Raw genomic sequence first — 24549 nt, 5'->3', positions numbered from 1 at the left:
CAACCTGTACAGCGCCATAAATGTTCATTCTCTCTCCTGGCCACCAGGGGGCGACTCCTCTGGTTGCAAAAAGAAGTCTGATCGTATAGAAGTGAATCATGCTCAATCCATAACACGGAAGAGCTCTAAATGTATGATAATGTCATAGTTTTTCCTATAAGAGCGAAGTGGAATGAACCTGATTGGGTTCATTCATTATACAGTAAATATTACAGTAATGTGTGATGACCCTCATGACTAACACACACTGATAACTGTGAGCCCGATATTCACTAACGTAGCGTGAACTTTCCTCACATCGATCCTTTCTCATGCACTTTCTTTTTAAAGTACATCAAGTGGAGTAGTTTAAAGTTTTGTAGCACCAAATGCTCATACAGTATGCAGGCAAAGTACAAGTACAGGCATTCGTAGTCACAGTTTCGTGGCGCTCCTCAGCTGTTAAAATCCAACGAGCTGCTGAGTAAAGTTGCTTCCCCCATTTTGGAAATGAGAAAGTGATTCAGCGTGCGATCAGGACGCCAGTAACCTCGTCCTCTCCCTCCCACAGGGCATGACCCCTCTCATGTACGCCTGCGTGCGCGGCGACGAGGCCATGGTCCAGATGCTGCTGGACGCCGGGGCCGACATCAACAGCGAGGTCGGTGTTCACGGGATCGCGAGTGTCGCATTAAATCCACATTTCTGTTGTTTGTGTGGTTTTTTTTGTGTCCAAAATGTTCATTCACATCTGTTGTGTGAAATCGATGAACCCACTTTGTGTTGCTCCTCCCCCTTCTGACCCTTCCCCCCCTCTCTGTCTCCCATCTACTCACCCGCTGTCGGCATGCTCGTTGTTCACCTGGCAACATCACTTTTATATATATATATATATGTATATATATATATATATATGTATATATATATATATATATATATATATATTTATATATATATATATATATATATATATATATATATGTATGTATTAGAATCACCAAAAGTATTGCGATATAATGCAATTTATTAAATTTTTTTCAACCGCAAATTGTCAAAGAAAAAACTTTGTCAACAAAAAATAACTTGATTTTATTAGTCGAGGACCAATAAGTTTAGAATTGATTAAATAAAAGTATCGATACTCGGCTTCCGTGTTTCGATACAATATCGGCACGCAAAATATCGCGATACTATGCTGTATCGATTTTTTAGCCCACCCATATATATATATATATATATATATATATATATATATAAATAATAATCTAGCGATCTTCATCCACAATGCATCACTGCTGCACAAGTGTGTGACCAGACTGTACATGAAGCTTGCACTTCATTGCACGTGTGTTAAACTAGAAACAGTGACACTTTGTTATTGTGAATCCTCATTTTGTCTCCGCTGTGTCCTTTGTGTGTCCTTTGTGTGTGTGTTATCAATAAGAATATTCACAAGTAGCCTCTCCTCCTCCATCGTGACCCCATTGTTGGCTGTTGTGACTTCTCCACTGGTGTAGTGTCAGTGTGTAAATCATCAAGCGGTCCACTGGGATGCATTCATGTTTTAAATCAGTTCACTCAAATTACAAAGAGAACCTCTTTTTCCTAAAGGAGGCTGGTCATGCAGATCCTTTTATGTGCCACGGTTTCGCTGTAATATGTTGTGTATTCTGTATACATGACCTCTGTTGAGCTTGATCCCTCCTCTGAACACAACCAATCACAGTTATCCAATCAACAGTCCCTACTCGCTGATGTCACCAGGTTTCATGGGGACTGTTTCTCTGAGAGAATGTGACTCAAAAACACATAAAAACATCTGCATGGCTAAAAGGAAACGTCTTCATTGCATAACACAACTTATTTTTATTTCTTTGTGACACTTCTCCAGACTCATCGTGCCACTTTCACATAGTGCAGGATCTATATCACGACCTCGTTAATAATTCATCGCTGTGAGCGCAGAAAAAACACCAACAGGTCCCGCTGGAGTTAAGCGCCAGCGCTCAATTGAAACGTGTCATTACGCTTAAACGTCCGTCTCGTGAACCGCTCTCCCTCCTCCGGGGCGCCGCTTTAGAAGTCATTTCTGTAACTCACTCGGCGGCGAAGAGCCCACTTCAGTCGATCACAGAGCGACGCCAGCGTACGGCGGGTTTTTTCATTTCAACCTCCCCCCGAAGCCGCTTTTGTTCACACGAGTCGTGACCGGATGTGTTTTGTGGTCCTCTGCCAACGTTGTGTGTTTTCTCCCCGGTTTCGACTCTGAAATGAGAAACGCCGTCAGCGGCGAGGCTGACGGCGCCCGGTCAGAGAGTAAAGTGCTCTGAAGGCCGGGATATAGAAGTCAAGCTGCTCGGGATTTTCTGTGAGACTCAAAGAGGAAAATCTCCTTCTGCCATCCCGCCCTCCTTTGCTTACACTTCTCCTCCTGCATACTGCTTCTCGCTCCCCCCTCTCTCTTTCTTTCTCCCCCTCCCCTCCCAACATCCCCCTCTCCTCCCGCCCCTGAGCTGTGAATGTTAATGGCTGTATATCTCTCTCCCCATGAACCTCACCTATGACTTCCCAGGTGCCAAGCACAGTAAACAAGCACCCCTCAGTTTACCCTGAAACGCGCCATGGGACGCCACTCACTTTCGCCGTGTTACACGGACACGTGCCTGTCGTGCAGGTAGTGACGTTTATGACCTGTAACCATTCAACCTGTGGCCCTGACCTTTGCACACAACATGAGGATGTGATGATGATAACTATGCCATGTGTCGATTATTATGCGAGGGCTTGGTCCAGGCAAATATTTGAATATGCTGTCAAGAGATGTGTAGTTGAGTTGTGTAGCCTCCCGGTTTCCTCCACAACTTAAGGATTTGTCCGACAGCAGCAGAGAGAAACCTCTGGAGGCTTAACTACACCGAGCAGAGCTCAGCCAGCCTGATACACAGCTTCAGGGATGCCAAATAGTGTTTTGTTCATGATCTAATATATATAATGAATTCTGTGGCGGTAGTTATTGTGCGAGCTGACGCCGGCTGAAAGCCTGATGAACAGCGTCGCCCTCAGGATTTATTTGTATTATTCATCTGCACTACCGCAATAAGAGGTGTGTTTTTTTTTTTTGTGGGACGGGTAGAAAAATAAACCCTCTCACATCTCAGGCAAGTCGTCAACAACAGCAAGAAGCTAATGAGGAAGTGTGAGAGTGCGTTTACTGTACAGAGCGAGGACGCTAAAGCAAGGGGGATCCAATAGTTGAGGCTTTCCCTTGTTTCCAAGCTTGAATGTAACGCACCCGTCTCCCCTCGCCTGTTTCCTCCCTCCCTCCCTTCGTCCCTGCCTTCCCCACCTCCCTCCGTCCCTCCATCCCCGCCACAGTTGTTGCTGGATAACAGAGCCAACGTGGAGGGCGCCCTGCAGGATGGGGCGGAGAACTACACGGAGACCCCGCTGCAGCTGGCCTCCGCTGCAGGTAATCACACGCCAGCGGCTGCAAATATGTGGAGTCCAGGCGTTCATATGTGACCCAAATATTACCCGTATTTATTCTTGATTCACCGTATAAAAGGGTTATTGGTCACGACATGCAGGATTTTAAGCTCCAGCTTTAGTCATCTAATTAATTAATTAAATTACTCGCTGAGATTTTGACTTAATGAGCCCGTTTCCAGTCGTTATGCTAAGCTAAGCGGCTGCTTGTCCTAGGCACACATCACACTCACAGACATGAGAGCGGTATCAACTGTTCCTTTCATCACGTATTTAGCCAATGATTGTCTTATCATTAACAGTAGAAATATCTAGCCTGCAGCCTTTTATAATTAATGAGCCTATTTCCAGTTGTTATGCGAAGCTAAGCTAACTGGCTTGCTAGTTCCAGGCACATATCAAACCCACAGACAAGAGAGCGGTATCAACTGTTCCTTTCATCACGTATTTAGCCAATGATTGTCTTATTATTAACAGTAGAAATATCCACACTGCAGCCTTTTTAATTAACTCTGATGAACGTTATGTTCAAAAAGTTTAATTAAAGTTCAGTCAAAGGTGACATCCAGCAGTGAATCTTCACGTCACAGAGAGAGAGACCTCAAGGAAGACGTAGGCAGCGAGTGATTTAACACGCCGCCTCGGATAATGAACACCATTAACATCCATAATAAATAATGTAGATTAAATAAATACGACAATCCCAGAGCAAACTTTGCTAATGAATATCAATGAAGGGTAATTGTATGCCGGTTGAGGCTCCCGCCTGTTTTACTGAACTGTTACATTAACTTCACAGGGATATAAAAGCTCGACGAGGCTCTGAGTATCAGCTGATTTGAAGTGTTTAAATTACTTTTAAAGTAGTTCTTAACGCTCAGCTGAGTGCACGAGGGATTACTTTAGAGTAGTTTTGCTCCCAGCAGAGCAGATATCACCGCTGTGCTGGTTTAACTGGCAGCGACCGAGTGCTTTATATTTAGTTGTTGTTCACTTCACATCCTGCTGCTGTTCAGATCCTTTACTTATATACAAGATACCACACTGTAGAAATACTTCATTATTATCATTATGTAAAATCCCTGAAATTAAAACTGTTACTGAAGCAAAATGCTCTTAAAAGAATTAAATGGCTCCTTTCACAGTGCTATATTAATATTACATTAGACTTTATTTAGCTGATGCTTTTATCCAAAGCGACTCACAATTAGTGCATTTAACCATGAATACAGCTCAGAACAACAAGGATCAAGAAAAGGACATTTTTTTCAAGAAAGCAAAACTACAAAGTGATATAAGTGGCATTTAATTATGCAATAAGGTATGAGGAACTATGTTTTTGTGGTTATTTTCTGGTTGAATCCAAACGTTACAACACAAACAGATCAATACGCAACCTCATAGGGCACATGAAGTAGTCACTTGTTATCATGTTGGCTATATGGGACAAGTATCATTTGTTTTTTTATATATAATATCACACTCTGAAATGCGGTTGAGTAGAAGTATAAACTAACACTACATGGAACGATTTAAAGTTACGAGGAAGAACCTTTATATGGTGATGAAACTGTCTCAATGTAATATCCTCTATATGACCTTCACAAGTAAACAAGACCATCAGCGAGCAGATTGGCTTTTTCTGTGTCGTTATTCTTAATGTCAGCGGTTCCACCGGGGAGGATTTCATGTTAAGTGAGACAAAATCATGCAGATTCACGAGAAACTCCTTCAGCTCCGACTCCAACGTAGTAGCTTAGAGAAAAAGTAGTGCCTCAAAATTGCCCTAAAAATATAATACTTGAATAAATGTAGATTAAGTCCACCACTGCTCAACATAAATGTGTAAGCTGTGGTTTAGTGCACTCACACTTTTGTTCATGTGTCACCCTGCTTAGGTAACTTTGAGCTGGTGAGTTTGCTTCTGGAGAGAGGGGCCGACCCCATGATCGGGACCATGTGTCGAAACGGCATATCCTCTGCACCCCTGGGAGACATGAACTCATTCAGCCTGGCAGCAGCACACGGCCACAGGTAATACAGGCAATCACACACACAGGGACACACACACAGGGACACACACAGGTGCCAGTCAGAAGAGATATTTCCATTACCACAGTATTGATCCATTTACACACTTGGCCCTGGTCTATCTGGCTCTCACGGACTCCTGCAGCATATGAGAAGCAGATCTCTCTCCTGTCAGACAGCGGGGCCGCGATAAGCTGCTGCAGTCCATTCAGCGCCACTTACGGCTCCAGTTTGACATCATTTCCCCGCAGCCGAGTAAGATAAAGGCCCGTTAACATTCAGAGCAGAGAGAGCTGTCAAGAAGTGGAGTGGGAAGCCAACAACACAATGCAGCATTATTAAGACAATCAATTATGGAACGAGGATAATGCGGCAGCGAGTCGTGAGCTGGTCTAAGCTGCATTAGGATTGGTTGGGAGATAAAAAAAAAAGGCCTCACATGACGTAAATTTTGTATATAAGGCAAGAAGAAAAAGAAGAATTGGAAATGAGACAGAGTTTGCACATGTTTTATACAAAGGCTCCCGGGATATCCGGGTTCCGGAATGTCCAAGTTACGTGTTCCGGAATGTCTGCGTTCAGCAAATGTCCAAGTTACGGGTTCCGGAATGTCTGCGTTCAGCAAATGTCCAAGTTACGGGTTCCGGAATGTCCAGGATCTGCTTTTCATTGGGTTCTTAGATAAACATACATAATAGCAGCAAGCCGCTATTATCTGTTTATCTATGTTTTATGATCTATGTTTATCTATGTTATATGATCTATGTGTATTTATTTTATGTTAAACACTGTAACATGTATCAGCTCTTTCGCAGTAGTAGTAGCACTGTTAGCGCTGTTAGCACTGTTATCTATGAGCCAACATCAAAAATGCTCCCAATTTCGGATCTGGCACCTTTAAAGCGAAAGTACGCACTGTTATTTTAGACACTGCTGCACTTCCCCCACAGTTTTGGGGAAGCCCTTTGCCTTTTCAGCGTGACAATACCCCGAGTACAACAAGTCCTGACAGAAATATCTTGCAGAATGTGGTGCATATGAACTCGACCGATCTACGCACCTTTGTGACGAGCTGAAATGTGACTGCGAGTCTCCCGACGTCCACGTTGGTCCTCACTAATGATTTTGTAGCTGAACGGGACGAAAGCCAATTTGCAAATCATAAAAAGAGGGGTGGCTGCTGTAGGAGATCAAACAACATCCTCCCAACAGCTTCAAAGTGACGGCCGTGAACCTCCCACCGACTTGTCATCCGCGATCAAACGATCTCCCAAACAGGATATGACGTCGTGCAGGACTTGGCCTCTTAGCGAGCCCCTCCTCACTAAAGCAGATGGTAGCAGTGATGCATCGGCAGGCTGTGATCTCGCTGTATACGTTACATTCGGCAGCATCCTGTTGCTGAAACAGTTTTTTTACAATTCAGCTTCGTATATTTTGACTCTACGGAATTATTGCGCTTAATTAAGTACACAAGGATATTTTGAGTGCCATCAGAGCTCGAGAGCTGGGTGGCCTTAATGTGGATTTAACACCGTTCCGTGTGCTTAAATTAGAAGCATTTTCCAGTCTGTGACCTCCGGCTGTGCTCGGTGTTTTTCGCATTTTTCTCATCCCCTCCCCTGCAACTTGCCCCGACCATAAAACAATCTGTCACTGCGTCTTATCACGGCGCTTCCCTTTCATCTCTGTCTGGGGTTTTTATTCCCTCTTCCCCTGCAGGAACGTGTTTCGGAAGCTCCTGTCGCAGTCGGAGCAGGAGAAAGGGGACGTGCTGTCCCTGGAGGAAATCCTGGCCGAGAGCACGGATCCCGGGGAGAAGAGGTTGGCGCCGCAGGCCAACGGCGGAGGGACGCTGCGAACAGGAAAGGCCAAACTGAGGGCCCTGAGAGAGGCCATGTACCATAGCGCAGAGCACGGCCATGTGGACATCACCATAGACATCCGCAGCTTAGGTCAGATTTACTAATACATGCTTCACTGGCACGCGTGCATCGCTCTCTGGTGCTTCCAGCTGTCCTGGAGATGTGCTCATGCTGTGTGCCTGTCCTGTCCTGTGCTGTCCTGTACACACTCTCAGCAATCACCGCCACTCATCGCAGGAAGGAGGACTTTTTAACCAAAATATCCCGGGCGATAATAGGTCTCACGCTAGTTTTATTTGGACTAACGCCGCTGTTGATCAGGATTTTTTATGAGGATTAATTGACTCATTAAATTTCAGCTGACAAAACAATCTCACCACAAGTGCCATTTAGCAGCTTTTAGTAGTTTAGTCGCTGAGTCTGGACCTTTTGGTTGGATCACATGATTGAAATTATAGATGTTACATTTCAGGTAGAGAACTATTTGCTTTCTTGATGAGGGTTAAGAAGATTGATACCACTACCCATGCTTACGTTTAATATCAAACGGCAGCCGATTAGCTTAGCTTAGCATGGCTAAAAAAAACAGAAACAGAGGCAACAGCCAACCAAGTTGTACCCAAATGTACTAAAGCTCATGAATTCACATGATATATCTCTTTATGAGCGCCTGATAAACACAACTTCTGTTTGTTTTTTAGATTTTTAAACAGATTAAACAAGTTAACTTGAGGTGAGCTTATGTCGTTACCTTTAGACAAAACAATGCCACTGAGAAACTTTTTGATGACCGATATTCAAAAGGGGGGATTTTTAGTTTTCGATCCCAGTAATAATAAATGAACAGTTGACAGTTCATAGAAATCAGTTGTAAATCTTTAGAAGACAAATCTCGAGCACTTTAACACTCAAGCTGTCACACACCGTTTTCTTCTTTGACATTTTTATTCGCCAAATACAACAAACAAACAACTCCTCTTCTTGCTGGTGTGTGAATATGAATATATGAATGTCTGCATACGAATTTTGGAAGTGTGTGTGTGTCCGCTTGTCTGTGTGCATCTGTCAGCGTCTGCACTGAAGTCGGATGGTTCCAGTGCTGGTTCCCTGCTTCCAGCCTCGTGCTAACCGTCTTCGGGCTGTAGCCTCTAAATGGTTTTTGTGATGAGATTGTTTCGTGAACTCCGGTTTCCAAGGTCAAGAAAGAGCTTTTCAATCAAAAAGAATAGTGAAAAATGCCCATCACAAGCTCCCAGAGCCCGAGGGGACATCTTTAAATAGCTCGTGTTGACCGACCAAGGACCAAAAAAATCACAAAAATCACATTTAAGCTGTTTTGAAACGTTAAAAACAGCAAATACTTTAAATTGAGAAGCTGGAATCAGAAAATTTTGCTTGATAAAACCTCTAAATCTCTTAGAAAACATGCATTAACGCTCTCTCTCACATCATGTCATTATTTATGTTTCTCTCATCATACATGTTGCAGAACATTACAGCCATTATGATTTTTTTTTAATTGTATTCAAGTGCTGTCTTGGTATTCCCGCCGGAGCCTCTGACTCTTCCCACTAATCCAAACACTCATGCGCTCGCCCCTTCAACTCCACGCAAAGTGATGGAAACATGGTCGGCCCTGTCGCCCCCCCCCCCCCCCACCCACTTCCCCTATTGAACCTCCGACCTCGGCGTTGTGTGTATTCACTGTTGGCCGCGCTGTCATTCCCAGGCGTTCCCTGGACGCTGCACACCTGGCTGGAGTCCCTGCGCACCTGCTTTGTGCAGCACCGCCGGCCGCTGATCCAGGGCCTGCTCAAAGACTTCAGCTGCATCCAGGAGGAGGAGTACACCGAGGAGCTCATCACGCACGGCCTGCCGCTCATGTTCCAGATCCTCCGCTCCAGCAAGGTCACGGTTCACACACAGCTCCACACACTCTATTACCATACATTTACATGTGCGTGTTTTCTTGTAGCCGGGCCCAGAAAGACTTCCTGTCCTCACTGGTGTCTGTTTTTTGCAGAACGAGGTGATAAGCCAGCAGCTGTCAGTCATCTTCACCCAGTGCTACGGGCCCTTCCCCATCCCGAAGCTGACGGAGCTCAAGAAGAAGCAGACCTCGCGCTTAGGTAAGGGAGTCGGGTTAAAAATAGGGACGCCGCACTTCCCTGTACTTTGTGCATTAAGTCGAGGCTGAGTGACAGCCGGGTTTGAGCTGAAGCGGCAAGACAAGAGACGCCGGAGTCTTGTTTTTAAAGGGAAGATGTCTGCAGCCCGGTGGAGGTCAGAGATGACTTGTTCATCAAATTGTGCTGAAGACGAGACAAGATTTTCAGTTTTGGAAGTTTCTTTAAGGACGACTTTGAGTTCACTTTAAGATTGTAATGGCAAAAAGGAAAATATATATATATATATATATATATATATATATATATATATATATATATATGCATATATATAGAGTTATTAATTCTGTTTAGTTTCAAGGTATTTATTATCATTTGCATAATAATTACAGAAAAGTCGTTGGATCTCAGGCTTCCTCCAACGTTTAATATGTCTCTTTTTTTTAAAGCACGAAAAGTACAAAAAAAATGAGAATCCAAGATATTAAATAGTGCAGAAAGGAAATAAATAAATAGAAATATTCAGCAAATGAATGAACTCAATGTAAACAGAACTGTACATGTACATGATGAGAAGTAATACATATATATAAGTGATGAATAATAAAGTAGATTTTCATTTTTAGCTTATCTTGGGGTTTATTTTCCTTCCGTAGTTTATGTTCATCGTCTCAATAAAATGTTGTTTTGTTTAAACATTTAAACACATTCTTGACGGTGTTTAAATGTCTTAAATCTTTCCGTCAAAAGTCCCAAATATGTTGCAGGCAGTGCTGCTGGATATGAGATGTTTTTGGGAGACGTTCCATATTCATAATCTCACATCTTTGAACATTATTCCTCACGTGCTTCAGAAGCGTGTCAGTAATGAAGTGAGGCATCAGACCGATCTGGTATTCAAAGCTCCTTTTAAAGTTGGGAAGGTCACAGACGTTTCCACATTCTCATGTCGCTCACGTCTCGTGCGCTTCGAGCGCTCGGCGCCTGTGCTGCAGCGCCACCTGGTGCCGGACCGACGACACGGCCACACGAGCGCTTAGAGACGCTCACTCATCAGAAACAGCTCAAAGGAGGCTCGTTGTACTTTGATAACTCGACCACGTGAGCTTCATCTTTTGTTGTTTCTGCGTCTGAAGACGTCTGATCTTCTTCTCTCCTTCAGACCCCCACTTCCTGAACAACAAGGACATGTCTGACGTCACTTTCCTGGTGGAGGGGAAGCCGTTTTATGCACATAAAGTGTTGCTGTTCACAGCTTCAGCGAGGTAAGCAACTATCTGTTCAAAGTCTTTTGTTTCCTTCTCACACAACTGTGATAAAACGCCACGATGTCCGTCCTGTCCTCCAGGTTCAAGTCACTCCTCCAGAACCGGCCGGCGGCAGAAAACACCTGCATCGAGATCAGCCACGTCAAGTACAATATATTCCACGTAAGAATGTCATTGTCATCCACCCCCCCCCCCCTCCATGCACAGTCACTGCGTTGCATGCTCATGGAGAATAACCAATGGCATCGCTGCTGCTGCTGTGTTTCAGCTGGTCATGCAGTATCTGTACTGCGGCGGCACCGAGTCTCTGCACATACGCAACACCGAGGTCATGGAGGTAAGAGAGGCGCGACCAAAAGTCTTTATTTCTATGGAAGCCCATTTCCGCCACAAAAAAAAAAAATTAGGACCAAAAAGAATTAATCGATTTTTTTTTTTTGTCTTTTTTTTGTTGACTTGAAAAAAAGCAACGAAAAAAAAAAAATTTTTTTTTTTTGGTCGGAATTTTTTTTTTTTTGTCCTAATTATTTTTCTTCTTTTTATGGTCCTAATCTTTTTTTTTTGGTCCTAAACTTTTTTTTGTCTTTTTTTTGTCAACTTTTTTTTGTCTTTTTTTTTGTTGACTTGAAAAAAAGCAACGAAAAAAAAAAAATTTTTTTTTTTGGTCGGAATTTTTTTTTTTTTGTCCTAATTATTTTTCTTCTTTTTATGGTCCTAATCTTTTTTTTTTGGTCCTAATCTTTTTTTTTTTGGTCCTAAACTTTTTTTTGTCTTTTTTTTGTTGACTTGAAAAAAAGCAACGAAAAAAAAAAAATTTTTTTTTTTGGTCGGAATTTTTTTTTTTTTGTCCTAATTATTTTTCTTCTTTTTATGGTCCTAATCTTTTTTTTTTTGGTCCAAATTTTTTTTCTTCTTTTTTTGGACCTAAACTTTTTTTTGTGTGTGTGTCAAAAATGGGCTTCCATATTATTCATTCTCTGTGTGTGTTTGTGCTGTTCCCTCTGCAGCTCCTGTCTGCAGCCAAGTTCTTCCAACTGGAGCCCCTTCAGAGACACTGTGAGATCATCTGCTCCAAGAACATCACCACGGAAACCTGCGTGGACCTTTACAAGCACGCCAAGGTGAGGCGCAGAGCAAACCTGCACTCTCATATTAAAACCTGTCACATAAATCATTGGAAGCTATGAAAGCTGCACATTTTCTTACTCACAGTGCATGGAGTATCATCTTGCATGTGAAAGATATCGCTCCTCAGAATCAGAATCATCTTTTTCGGCCATTTTGCTCTCTTCTATATAAATAAACAAGAGAAATATTAAAAACATATTTCAAAAATGACATAGAAGCAATCACCCGGAGCGTCTTTAAAAAATTGTTTTTGGTTTCACTACACTCTCAGCAATGTTGTTGTCGTTTTCAGCAACAAAGCTCTGTAAACCCACGCGAGCAGCAGACTGAGAAAGTTTGCAACTCGCTGGCGAAGATGACAGACGATTATGCATAAGATTCGGAAGGTTTTGGAAGTCTTATACTTCCAGAGGGAACTTGGCAAAAAGGAAATACAGTCAAGGGAAAAAGCCAATAACGTGTTTTCCTAGATTCCAGCTGATGGAGAGCCAGTTCCCAAGCAAGTAACACGAAATATATTGAATTGGAAAATCAGTTTTCATTGCCTTCGCACAGGAAAAAGTGCATTAAATCAATTTAATCAATTCCTAACTAGAAGCCGGTTCCCATATTCTTTGCACACTAAAGCTGAAAGCAGCACGTTGCTGCATGAACGCCTCACGCCTCTCCGTCGTCTTCTTCTCCCTCGCTGCAGTTCCTCGGGGCGGCGGAGCTGACGGCGTTCATCGAGGGCTACTTCCTGAAGAACATGGTGCTGCTGATCGAGCTGGAGGGCTTCAAGCAGCTGCTGTACGAGCCGCCGCCCGCGGAGAGCCCCGCCTCCAGCCCCGGCATCTGCTCCGACATCCTGCTGGACCTGGAGAAGACTCTGGCCACGCGCATCCACTCCATCCACCTCTCCACCTCCAAGGGCTCGGTGGTGTGACGGCCCCCGAGGGGCCCCCCTCCGATCCAGGCACACAGCGTCCATGTAACACACCCCACCCCCACCCCCACCCCCATCTTTACCCCCACCCATCCACCCGAAGAGGGGCTGTCGGATGTTTCTACGTCAGGGATTCCCTTTAACTCTGCCCCCTGGGGGTCGACGTTGGTATGTGTGACAAAACCAGAGAGAGAGAACTTTCCTAATGGCTCCCACTGACCACTTCACACCCCTAAAAACAACTCAGCAGCATCACTGAGACCTCGCCGTGGTTATAAAACGTCTTGTATTTCATAGAGGACACATGCATGAAATACATTCTGTGCATTTTTTTTTCGGGGGGGCTTCAAGCAGGTAGAGTAGGACTCAATAAAAGCAGCTTCCTCACCATCTTCTGACGTGAGACTTCTTAGGTTTACAGACTTTTACGGAAGCGGACGCCATGGCGGTGTGTAGAGTTGGTCACATGTAACCGTACTTTACGACACAACAAACACAACAACAAAAACAAGTGACTAGTAGCAACGCCAGCGGACGGACTTTTTTAGGTTGGACTGATCGACGCTTCGGCCCCCGCCCGTGGATTCTCTGTCGGATGCGTTTCACTGTGTTATATCTACTGTGTGTGTGTGTGTGTGTGTGTGTGTGTGTGTGTGTGTGTGTGTGTGTGTGTGTGTGTGTGTGTGAAAGAGGCCAAAACCGATCACAGGCACTTCCACCGACCGCCGGCGGCGCACTCAGTGAAATCTATGCCGACTCCACGAACACTGCAGATGTTTTTGGGTTGTTTTTTTTTTTTGCATGACACCTCTTCGACTGAGCTGCCTTCACGGACCACTCTCTTGTGAGGGAAGGAAGGAAGGAAAGGAAGGAAAGGAAAGGAAAAACGCTGCTTATTGACTTTCTAACCACTGCAACACTGACTGAGCGGGATCTGCAGCTGGGTCACGATTTATCTTTCAAGACTTCTGGAGTGTAAATACTAAAAGGTCCCTAAAGTCCTTCTTTCTTTTTGTTTTTTGTAAACTGATGTACAGTATTCTCCTCCACTGGCTTGGCTGATGCTTCAGCTTCATTGAATTGAATGTTCCCCCCCTCTGGACAGTTTGTTCCCTGCTGTTTTGTGTCTGTTTTAACGCAAACGTTGCATGTTCTGGATCCGGGTTTTGTTTTCAGTCCTTGCTCTCTGCAGGTCTTCAGGGCAGCGAGTCGCTGCCTCCAGCCGTGTCCCATGCGTTCCACGTGACGAGCGGATGCATTTTTAAAGGCTTTTTAAGGTGGAAATTTACAATTTCATTCTCAAAATGCTGTCAGCTTAGTAGAGACGCAACGATGTTGTGTGCAGCGCATTGGAAAAACTTTCTTTAAAGTATTTTGAGGAGCAAATGTTGGTCGATTAACGCAAGAAAACAGAAAAACGACGCAACACAGCGTCTTCTGAGCAGTCTGTGCACAAGTTTAAATAGTTAAAACGTAGGCCACGGTATAAATTAGTAGTTATGTATATGTATATATAGTTATATTATCTGGAAATATTTGAAAATGTGAATACAGGATGATGAAAAAGCCACTTCACACTTTGCAAAGTCACATTTTTATGCTTTATCGAGACCAAATCTCCAACATCTGTGACACTTACCACACTAATAATGGACTAAAACAATAAATAAAACAATATATATGTTAAAATACGCGATGGTGGATCTGACCGGTCCATGTTTCGCAATCAGGGTTCATTTGTATTCGGTATATTTTAATGAGTATTGTTGGTCACATTCTGGTGTTTATATCGATTATGGATGTGAAATTGGTTCCAGGACTTTTTGAGATTTGTTTTTTTATTGGTCCCTTCAGCCTTTTAGTGTCGCTTTAGTACAAAGATGTGTTGTGAATCCTGACGGTTGCGTCTCTAATAATCTGATTCTCCGCCTGATTGCGTCATCGTCGAGGCTCCGCCCCCTCAGGTGTGCCTCTCGCACCTGAACCAGACGGCCAGACGTTGAGCCGCCGTCAGAGCGGCTCGACGCGGGAGGAAATCCTGGAGTCCCACAGTACATTTCATGAATGTAACGATGCAACAAAGGTTTAATATTTAGGAAATGTGCAATATCGCAGTCCAGCAACAAGCCAAAAACCAAATGCTTCCCTCTGTGTCCGATGCAAACGTCTCTTTGTGGTGTCGTTTCTACACGAGTCCGACTGCACCTTCAGATATTTCTTTAAAATATTGTAGCACACTCAAAATGACTTTTGTTTTGCTCCATAAAAACATTCTACCAGAAACATAAAGTTGGTTTTAAGTTCTGTAAATAGCTACAGAAAATGAAATATAGATATTATCCTACGACTTTATTTTCTTACCTACATGCATATATATTTTATTTTACATTCCACGGCTCTTTTGTTTTACAAAAGGGGGAAAAGATTATATGAAAAAAAGATGCTTTAAGGTTTTGAAATCAAGCAATATTTCCACGAGACTGTATAACAATTCATAACATGCCACAGGACACGGAGCGACAGTTTAAATGTGAAACAAAAGACACACAACGATGACAAATGAGGGGAAAAAGCATGAAAATACTCATCTTTCTGTCTATTTTCGTGCCATCACATGTATTTTATTTAAACGTGTTTCACTCATTTTTTAAAAAGAACACGTCTAACTTATAAGCCGGATGTTTTCTGCTGGCTTTAACAAAGCTGATCGTTTATTTAGATGAACTCTGGTTGAAAAGAATCACACTGAGCTTTTTATTGACTCATGAAACCGGCTATTTGAAGGTGAAATGTAACTTAGAGATGCAAAAAACATTTTGTCTCCACAAGAGGGAGGAAAAGGTTCATAATGATGTCAAGCACTTCTGGTGCCAGTGTTACACACACACACACACACACACACACACACACACACACACACACACACACACACACATTAGTCCAACAGAGAGCTTCAGTCGTATTGTGGTCAAACAGCAGCTGAGTAGGACTTTAGAATAAGAGAAAAAGCCAAAATCTCTGTTTCTTTTTACTAGTCTTAATATGATGTAATTTAGCCGAAGACGAGCTTCGGATCCTCCGACCGGGTCGAGGCCGCAGAGTAAAAGTGGGTTCGCATGGCTCTTCTTGTTTAATGTCGTTGAGAATGTGCTTTGTACACACCGGCTTTGTCGAGAAACACACAACTCTCCTCTTAATCTGTCCCAGCGTGTTTGTGTTCCTGGTAATAAACATTTCTCCGAGACGCAGTAGTGGAATCGTGCATGGGATATTCTCTAGATTTCAACATCTACAGGACGGGGAGGGACTTTTTGCTATTATTTTCCCTTCGATGAGAACATGTATATTGTACAAAATATATATATATATATGAAATATAAATTATACATGGTGTGAGAAGCAGGGATGTGGTGGAGTCTAACAACACAGAGGAATGTTACACTCGTTCTACAGTTTCTGTTGACATGCTTTTGTGGACAGCTAATAAACGACCAGAGTTTAAAAGAGTATAAAGGTCTTTTGTGTGTGTGTGTGTGTTGCTGAATAAACTGAATTAAACATGCAGAGCAAGATTAAGGAGAATGTAAAACACAGCATGTATGATAACAGATGGAAGCAAACACATCAGGGATGTATAACTTTACTCTTGTACAAGGACACTGCAGATGAAGATGTGACACATCTGGCCGCGGCCCAGCAGCCGGTGTTTTATCGATTTTTTTACTTTCTAAATTACTTACGGCACTAAAAGTCGCGACAGCTCTCCTCAGAGCCAGTGGACTGTCTGCCGCCATCGCGGAGGAAGAAGTACACGGTCATAAAAAAAAAATTGAGAGGCTGCGATTCGTCTTTTCTGGGAATTCATTGCATCGTCGAAGGAATTATAGACACGTAAATTCAATAAGTTATTTATATGGATGATACTCTAGGTCATGTCATATTATCTGGTGATTTTCTTTACAACACAATTAATTAATATGTCTTAATTTTTGAGTAAACGGTGGTTATAACAGGTGTTATGACTTGGAGCATCATAGGATGCTGTTCACCTCCTCGCCTGAAGGGGGTGCTGTTGCATTGTTTCCGTGTTTTGCTGTTGCGTTGCAGGTGATTGGACTGAGGGGGTGAAGAAGGAACCTGTGGAGGTGAACAACATGAGATTATCATTTAACTCCACACACTGTGTCGCTTAAGTAGATCTAGTCTTCCCTTTCCTGATGAGTACATGCCATGGTTAAGGCATTTTCCCTGCATGAATGATTGTCAACTAATCAAAGTAGTTAGTTCAACAAAAATTTTCCAGCTCCACAATTCTGAATATCTGCTGTTTTAAAATACTTTTTATTGCAAAGAATGGTAGGCTGTAACCCTTGTAGATAATATCTTCACCTACTCTATTTGTGGCCGACAATAATCACCGTTTCCATTGGGTTAATTTTTCCTTTTTGAAGTATGAAATCGTCATTGCCAGAACTTTATTTTTTATCAGAACTGTAGTTCATACTTCTACTGAGTCTATAATAATTTGTCACGCTGATCAAAGAGTGAAATTCCTTATCGATCTGCTCTGAAACATGAAGACTTTGTTGTGTTTCTGTAACAGAAGATGCTAAATAAATGTGTGGGCTCACTTCCACAAATGGCCGCCAGGGGGCTGTAACGACCAACGCACCTCCGTGTAGGCCCGATAATCCCACCGACGAAGAAGAATATAACCGCGTTTCCTTCGCAGGCAACCACAAAGTTGCTCAAATTAGTCAACGGTGTCGCTTTCGCGACTAAAGTTGACATAATGAACGTATTAGCGGCTCGTATGTCAGCAGATAATAAATCAGAATAAACCGCTGCTGCTGAGTGAAACCAGTGGGACGTGTGTTAGTGACTACGCCTGCGCACTCCAAGCAAAACATCGAGCCGCCCTTCTTCTTCTTGTTCTTCTCCACCAACTTGCACCGCAGGGTTCTGCGGACGTCGACTCGCAACATCCCCCGCGTTAATTTGCTCACCTTATTGGACCTTTGCCGACGTAAAAAAAATGGAGAGCCCGTACCGCGCCGACAACGGTAAGCCGAAGGTGACGTAAACGAACGCGCCCCACCGCGAGTTATCGGCCGCACTTTGGGATTGTGTGCGTCCGATTTTGAACATGGCGTACCCCGCTCTGAGATGGCGGTGGCTTTTGTGCCGCGGTTGACATCAAGCGCCACTCGCGAGCGGATAGTTGCCCGCAGGGTGCTTCACGGCAGCTGGTTAGATAACACACGCCGATGTTTTATCACGAGGGGACATGCTTTAACTTAGCAGGTCGTGGCAACTAACTAACTTACTGTTGGATTAGCGTAGTTAGCATCTGTAAACTAGCATAGATAGATGCTGCCTTCGGGGGCTTCCACTAAAACTACACGGATAACTAGCGGCTAAAAGCACTCATGCGAGACAGTTAAACGTCTGAAAGTCGAGCCAGTTTTTGGATATAAACCGTTAAAAAGAAAAGTAATGTCACTTTTATTTGATGGTCCACCACCTGGATGCTTTCAGTAACTTATACAGCACAGTTAGTCATGACTTCCTCAGCCATGTTTATGACTTTGTTGTAGTGGTCATGCTCCGTCGGTCATATTTACGACACAGTTGCCAGTCCGTGAAGGCAACCAAGGCTAGCCCAGAAGTCCACTGTAATGTAGTTTTTTTAAAAGTCATTATTATTGCTTATAATGACATTAAATGGTGAACATAACAAGATACATGTGTTTATTTGAATTACCACATAATAATTAAAAAGGACCCCATCGTTTCTCTAATAAAATACACTTTTTGCCACGTTTATTTTGTAATATATACTTGTTTTAAAGTACTGATACATCTTTTTTTTTTTAATTGTTTTTTCTATGTTTATGGTTATGCATCTTCACCCCGTCAAATTCATTGTATGTGCAACGTAGTTGGCAAAATAAACATCTCTGATGTAGTTGCTAGCATAGTAATGTCACCACTAGTTGGTATTTGTGGTTGTAAGCAAAGTATAATTAAGCTGCCATTCATAATTTAGCTGTGGGTGCTGTGCTTGGTGGACACTTTAACTAGGGCTGAGGATGACGAGTATCTTCATCGATATGATGTATGCAAATGGGGAAAAATACTTTTTACGATATCCCAATTCTAAGTTGGCATATTTATATGGTTTGTTATGTTCAACCAGCATGATAATTTAAAAAAATCCCTGACGCGTTTCCTAGACTCCCTCCTGCTGCCGTCTCTTCGCCTCTTCATCCCTCCTCTGCGCCTGGTGTCGGCGGCCATGTGGCAGGTGGTCCAGCGGGGCAGCGTGCAGGACTACGGGACGGTGGAGGAGTTCGTCTGCACGGTTTCAGAAATGGTACCCGAGCTTCTGAACGCGGACCAGAAGGCTCAGCTCCTCCTGGGACTCCGGGCGCGGGTGAGACCGCAGGATGTTGTCGCTGATTGTTTAGCGAAAGACATCTGACGGGTTGTTAAAGTAAACAGCAGTTTGTCTGCTGTGCAGATGTTTTGGCTAAGTGTAAAGATGATGTATCGCTGTGCGTTCGAGCAGAAAATGTCAGCGGCGCCATATGTCTCCCTGCAGGAGTTATTAAAGATGTCAGTTTTCCAGAGCTGGATCGTGAGAGTCTGCTGTTGGTGTCGGTGCGTAACATTTTCCAATCTTTTCGTTGCAGGTCGTCCTGGAGCTGTGTCGGGCCGAGCGGGTCAGAGACACGGAAGCCATTGAGATGCACCTGGAGCGGATCAAGGCCTTGGTTTCCACCTGGGCGGCGCAGGTTAGCCTCCTCTTAAATGTGTTGCAATGTCTTTTTCCACCAAACTGTATAACGGGTTCCCCGTTTTTTAAAACCGCATCTTCGGTCCCAGCCGTGTTTCGCAGACGTCGAGATCCCGGAATCGAACTTCGTGGATCAAATTGAGTTGCTGTTGAAAGACGACGACGAGAAGGACAAGTTTTTCCAGGTTTGTGATTTTGGGTCTTGGCATTTGCACGTTAAGTCTTTTATAAGATGGATTTCTTCAGTCCCAGGCCGCAGCAGATTGTATATAAACTGCCGTACTTGAGCATTAAACTGCGATTATTTCCTCCAGGATGTTTTCCCCACGGATTTTGGGCCTGAATACGACAGCGCGCTGCAGGTGCTGATGCTGGATTTCCTCTCCAGACTCGAGAAGCTTCTTCCTGTACCCGACATTCAGCAGGTAGGGGAACATAAATCTGCTCAGAAATCATAGAAAAATGTAATCCTTATAACTCCAGAACTTGCCTGAAACACAACATAGATTTTAGGGCTCAAGTTGTAGCACATAGTGTATCTTAGACTCTTATACTTCCTGTTTTTATCTCCCAAATCCATTAATATTAACTTCAGAGTCTCTTATCAACATGGTTCTCTACTATCCATCCATTTAATGAATGGCATTTCTGAGCCCTGAACTCAAAACATCCTCATTAATTAAACTGGACGCTGAGTGTTTGTCCTTTTTTATTTACTCTTTCTTGCTGTGATCTCGTGTTTCTTCTCTAGACGGCATCCATGCTCAGTGCGGTCCCGTCCGCCCTGGAGGAGTGCGTTCACTCCGTTCCCGACCCACAGCACCTGAAGACTGTGCTGCTGTACCACACGACACTGGGACATCTGGATTTATCCGGTGAGCCACATGTGTATCAGTAAAGATTTCATTCCTCTCTGTCTTTTAGTGTTTTTTTTTTAGCCTCAGAGTCTCACCCTGGCGTTTTTATTTCCCCCCACAGATGAAACTCAGGCCATTCCTTCCTCCTTTGGGAACTGCATCCTCTCTTCTCTGTCCCTCCCTCAGCTAGAGAAGGTCGTGATCGACCCGAACCAGATTCAGCTGCAGCCTCCGTCGGAGCAGATGGAAGATTGCATGACTGTCCAGGTGGAGGGCGAGACCGTGACCCTGCTGGACTACATCCACATCGAACAGCCGCCGGGTTTGGGTGAGCCCGACGACGACGACGACGACGAAGAAGAAGAAGACGAGAATGAAATGAACGAGGAGATCGGCGACGCCCTGAAGCCGGCGGCTTTTCAGCCCCTGAAGCAGAGCAAAAAGCTCCAGCTAAAGAGAAACGCTTTGAAAGAAAAGGACGCCGCGTCAGCGAAGAGGCAGAGGAAGAAATACTCCAGCGACAAGACGTGCCCCGTGTGCAGTAAGATCTTCCTGCGGGCCGCCGCCATGAGGCGGCACCAGGAAACGCACTCTTCCAACCGGGAATTCAAGTACAAGTGCGCCAACTGCGACAAGCGCTTCAGGGACCACTACGACATGAACCGGCACAGCATGCGCGTCCACGAGAAGGACGAGTACGACCACGGCGCCAAGGAGGAGGAGGCGGCGGCGGCGGCGGGGGACAGCGCCACTTCCGAGACGCCGGAAAACAAAAACTGCGGCCTGTGCGGGAAGTATTTCGGCCGGCGGGTGGACATGGAGCGCCACATGAGGTCCCACTCGGAGGACCGGCCGTACAACTGCTGCTTCTGCGAGAAGAAATTCAAGAATCCGTACGTTCTGAAGAGACACCAGCAGGAGATTTGCAAGAGCCGAGAGCTGAAGAGGCCGAAGAAGAGAGACGCGCAGCGCTCCAGTCCGCGGCCGCCGCCGCCAGCGCCGCCGCCCGAGGGGTCGACGGAGGGCAAAGTCTGCCCCATCTGCAGCCGGATCCTCCCCTGCACCGCGGACATCGCCAAGCACCTGCGCTCGCACACGGAGGAGCGCCCGTTCATATGCGTCGCCTGCGAGAAGGGCTTCAAGTACAGGGACACGCTGAAGAAGCACCAGATCATCCACGGCCACGAGGGCGTCCGAGAGGAACAGAGCAAGACGGTGGAGCAGATTCTGGCGGAGGCCGACACGGGCAACGCCGACAAAACGGGCACGCCCGCGGACGCCTCCGGGGATTCCCCGGCTGCGCCCGCGCAGAGGGTCAAGAGGAAAGCGCCCAAAGTTTGCCCCGTCTGCTCTCGGGCGTTCGACAGCATCAAAACGCTGAACCGGCACGTGCAGTGTCACACGGAGGACCGGCCGTTCCACTGCGTCCACTGCAAGAAGCGCTTCAAGCACATGCACGGGCTGAAGAGGCACCAGATCTACGCCATCTGCCACAAGAAAATCACCCGGTTCTCGTGGAAGAAGGAGCAGCGGGGGGCGGGGCCCAGCCACGGCGACGCCGCGGCCGGCGGCGGCGGCGACCCGCAGCCCCTGAAGATCCCCGTGTGGTGCTCCAACTGCGGCAAGCACTTCGAGTACCCGTCGGCGCTGAGGGAGCACCAGGAGAGCGTCTGCAAAGTGGACGCCAGCGAGGTCATGAGGTGCGGCGACTGCGGGAAGGAGTTCAAGAGCGTGACGATGCTCAAGGTGCACCGGCGGATCCACGACGCCCTCTACTGCAAGGAGTGCGGCAAGATCCTCGCCAACGAGCCGGCGTTCGAGCGGCACAAGCTCATGCACCGGCCCATGCCGTGCACCATGTGCGACAAGGCGTTCACGCTGCTGCGGCGCCTGCGCGAGCACTACGAGAAGCAGCACGAGTTCACGGGGCCGTACCCGTGCGGCCAGTGCGACAAGACCTTCATGCAGCTGTCCTACCTCGCCATCCACCAGAGGATCCACAAGGGCGAGTTCCCGTACGTCTGCAGCATGTGCCCCGAGAAGTTCCGCTCCTCCAACTGCCTGACGGTGCACCAGAGGAAGCACACGGGCGAGAAGCCCTTCCTGTGCTGGCAGTGCGGCAAGTGCTACCGCTCGGCGTCGGAGCTGACGGTGCACATGGGCACGCACTCGTCGGAGCGGCCGTGGGCGTGCGCACAGTGCGCCGCGGCCTACCGCACCAAGCTGCAGCTCACCAACCACGTGGAGCAGGTGCACATCGGCGTGCGCTACCCGTGCGGCAGCTGCGGCAAGCAGTTCATGAAGGAGACGTCGCTGAAGCGCCACGAGCTCATCCACACGGGCGAGCGGCCGCACCAGTGCACGGTGTGCGGCAAGACCTTCCTGACCGCCAACGAGCTGCGGCTGCACAACCGCTACCACACCGGCGAGCGGCCGTACAAGTGCGAGGAGTGCGGCAAGGCCTTCATCCAGTCGGGCTACCTGAAGTCGCACATGCGCATCCACACGGGGGAGAAGCCCTTCAAGTGCGACGTGTGCGACAAAGGCTTCCGCCTGTCGTACCACATGAAGAAGCACCGGCGGACTCACGCCGGCAAGCCCAAGAGCTACGTGTGCGAGGAGTGCGGCGTGGCCTTCCTGCACAAGAAGTCCCTGTGGGAACACTCGCTGTGTCACGACGTGAAAGTAGAGCCGTCGTTCACCGGCGAAGTGAGAATAGAGTTTCAATAGAGACCCTTGTTTTTGTCGGTGCGTGTGTGTGTGTGTGTGTGTGTTCTGAGCTGGTTCATCGTCACCAAATGTTTTATTAGTTATTTTATTTGGACCAACGTGTGGTTGTTCTTGTCCCTCCTCGTTGCTTCCGGCTGGTCTCTCGAGCATTTCGCTGTTTTTTTCTGAAAGCCAATGAATGATTTCTGCTGATGCGGCTTTTTGAAATAAATGTACCTCGAATGTATTCTCGCTCATTTTCATTCATCAAATAGTGCTGAAGAGGTTTATCAATGAATCAATTAACTATTAATTGACCAGTTATTTGTTTAATGTTAAGATGAGCTCGCTCCATCTTTTAAAATATTAAAGTAAATTGTTTATTTCAAGGTTTTGGACTGTTGGATAGTCATTTAAAGATGTCACCCAGGGCTCCAGGAAACATTTGAGACTACTTATTGTCATTTTTAAGATTCTTCAATATTAATTTTGTTATTTCCAAACAATCCAAAACAAGTCAGTGATTAAAATTATGTACTTTAGATTAAGGTAAATTAAAAAAACATATTTTAATGTATTCATATTTCAAGAGCATCATAACTGGTGTTGGTCAACTTGTCTCTCTCCTTCCTGTGGACGCCTACTGCAATGCATTGTGGGCGATGAGGAGCGTGATCAGAGGTCCCTCTTTAGTTTCTTCAGCGCCGGAGGAAACGACGCTTCTGATGGCGGCGCCGAGGAGAAGTCGCCGAGGTCGAGTTTCCAGGCGGCTCCAGGTACGTTTTTCACGCTCTGATTTGATTGGCTCCCATAAACCCAGTTGTGATGTCACAGAATCACCTTTACCTGACACCAGAGGCGACCTTTTCCTCCTAAACAGCAGCCTTTCTTTCTTTTTTTTACTTTTTTTGGCGCATTTTCAACACAACAGAACAATCTTTCACATTTAAATAAACATAATAAATAGTAAATAATCAAAACTGAAGTATTAGTAGCAATATAGCATAAACGCTAACCTTTACATACATGAACATCTACACCGAGAAACGCTTACACACAACCATCCTCATACATACCCACATAAATACCTTCCCACATGTCTACACATCCTCTGATGTGAAACTGCACTTCCATCATGTTTCTGAGAGGAAGCTCTCCAACGTCACACCTCCGTCTCCAGTCAGTGTTCTCGCTTCACCACTAGATGGCAGTACAGCAGTGATGATGAGCTTCACATGGGGACCGATGAGCTGTCAGAAGTGTGGCCCCCTGCTGCCGCCGCTCGTGTTGGAGGCCCCTCGCCTCCACCGAGCTTCACCTCGCACATGAATAAGTTTACCTTCCGTCCACGTCTCCAAAAACAAAGACATCTGTTT

General features: G+C 45.4%; 2 protein-coding genes across 4 annotated transcripts in view; both read left to right on the top strand.

Annotated features, from left to right (window-relative positions):
* The window catches only part of LOC137791248 (ankyrin repeat and BTB/POZ domain-containing protein 3-A), a 122105-nt gene extending 108610 nt beyond the window's left edge, over positions 1-13495 (top strand). The window contains exons 6-17 of one of the 2 annotated variants that reach the window (XM_068585974.1): positions 551-640; positions 2552-2653; positions 3355-3448; positions 5364-5499; positions 7219-7451; positions 9091-9269; positions 9385-9490; positions 10650-10752; positions 10836-10917; positions 11024-11092; positions 11763-11876; positions 12578-13495. In XM_068585974.1, coding sequence (XP_068442075.1) covers positions 551-640; positions 2552-2653; positions 3355-3448; positions 5364-5499; positions 7219-7451; positions 9091-9269; positions 9385-9490; positions 10650-10752; positions 10836-10917; positions 11024-11092; positions 11763-11876; positions 12578-12808 — 1539 coding nt within the window. In that variant the 3' untranslated portion in view covers positions 12809-13495. The remainder of the gene's footprint in view (positions 1-550; positions 641-2551; positions 2654-3354; positions 3449-5363; positions 5500-7218; positions 7452-9090; positions 9270-9384; positions 9491-10649; positions 10753-10835; positions 10918-11023; positions 11093-11762; positions 11877-12577) is intronic. The other variant, XM_068585975.1, reaches the window with a different exon arrangement.
* Positions 13496-17523: 4028 nt separating this feature from the next.
* Positions 17524-23420, top strand: LOC137791251 (zinc finger protein 11-like). Of its 2 annotated transcripts, none has more exons than XM_068585982.1 (7): positions 17524-17871; positions 19045-19244; positions 19504-19605; positions 19697-19792; positions 19922-20032; positions 20359-20482; positions 20586-23420. In XM_068585982.1, the coding sequence occupies exons 1-7, from the start codon at positions 17844-17846 to the stop codon at positions 23192-23194; spliced, it is 3270 nt and encodes a 1089-aa protein (XP_068442083.1). In that variant the 5' UTR covers positions 17524-17843; the 3' UTR covers positions 23195-23420. The 2 variants fall into 2 exon arrangements, with proteins under 2 accessions (XP_068442083.1, XP_068442084.1); XM_068585983.1 differs by lacking the exon at positions 17524-17871 and adding an exon at positions 18636-18735.
* The last annotated feature ends 1129 nt before the right edge of the window (positions 23421-24549 follow it).

This window comes from Clinocottus analis, unplaced genomic scaffold (assembly GCF_023055335.1).
Source record: "Clinocottus analis isolate CAN_PGR_092001 unplaced genomic scaffold, fCliAna1.0.p SCAF_20, whole genome shotgun sequence".
NCBI lineage: Eukaryota > Metazoa > Chordata > Actinopteri > Perciformes > Cottidae > Clinocottus > Clinocottus analis.
Note: the sequence above shows the minus strand (reverse complement) of the source record. Positions and strands in the feature narration are given on the sequence as shown.

Excerpts from the sequence above, each read along its gene's own strand:
- LOC137791251 (XM_068585982.1), top strand. The coding sequence starts at position 17,844 with ATGGAGAGCCCGTACCGCGCCGACAACG. Across the intron at positions 17,872-19,044 it reads CCCGTACCGCGCCGACAACG|ACTCCCTCCTGCTGCCGTCT; the intron begins GTAAGCCGAAGG and ends CGCGTTTCCTAG. Across the intron at positions 20,483-20,585 it reads GGGACATCTGGATTTATCCG|ATGAAACTCAGGCCATTCCT; the intron begins GTGAGCCACATG and ends TTCCCCCCACAG.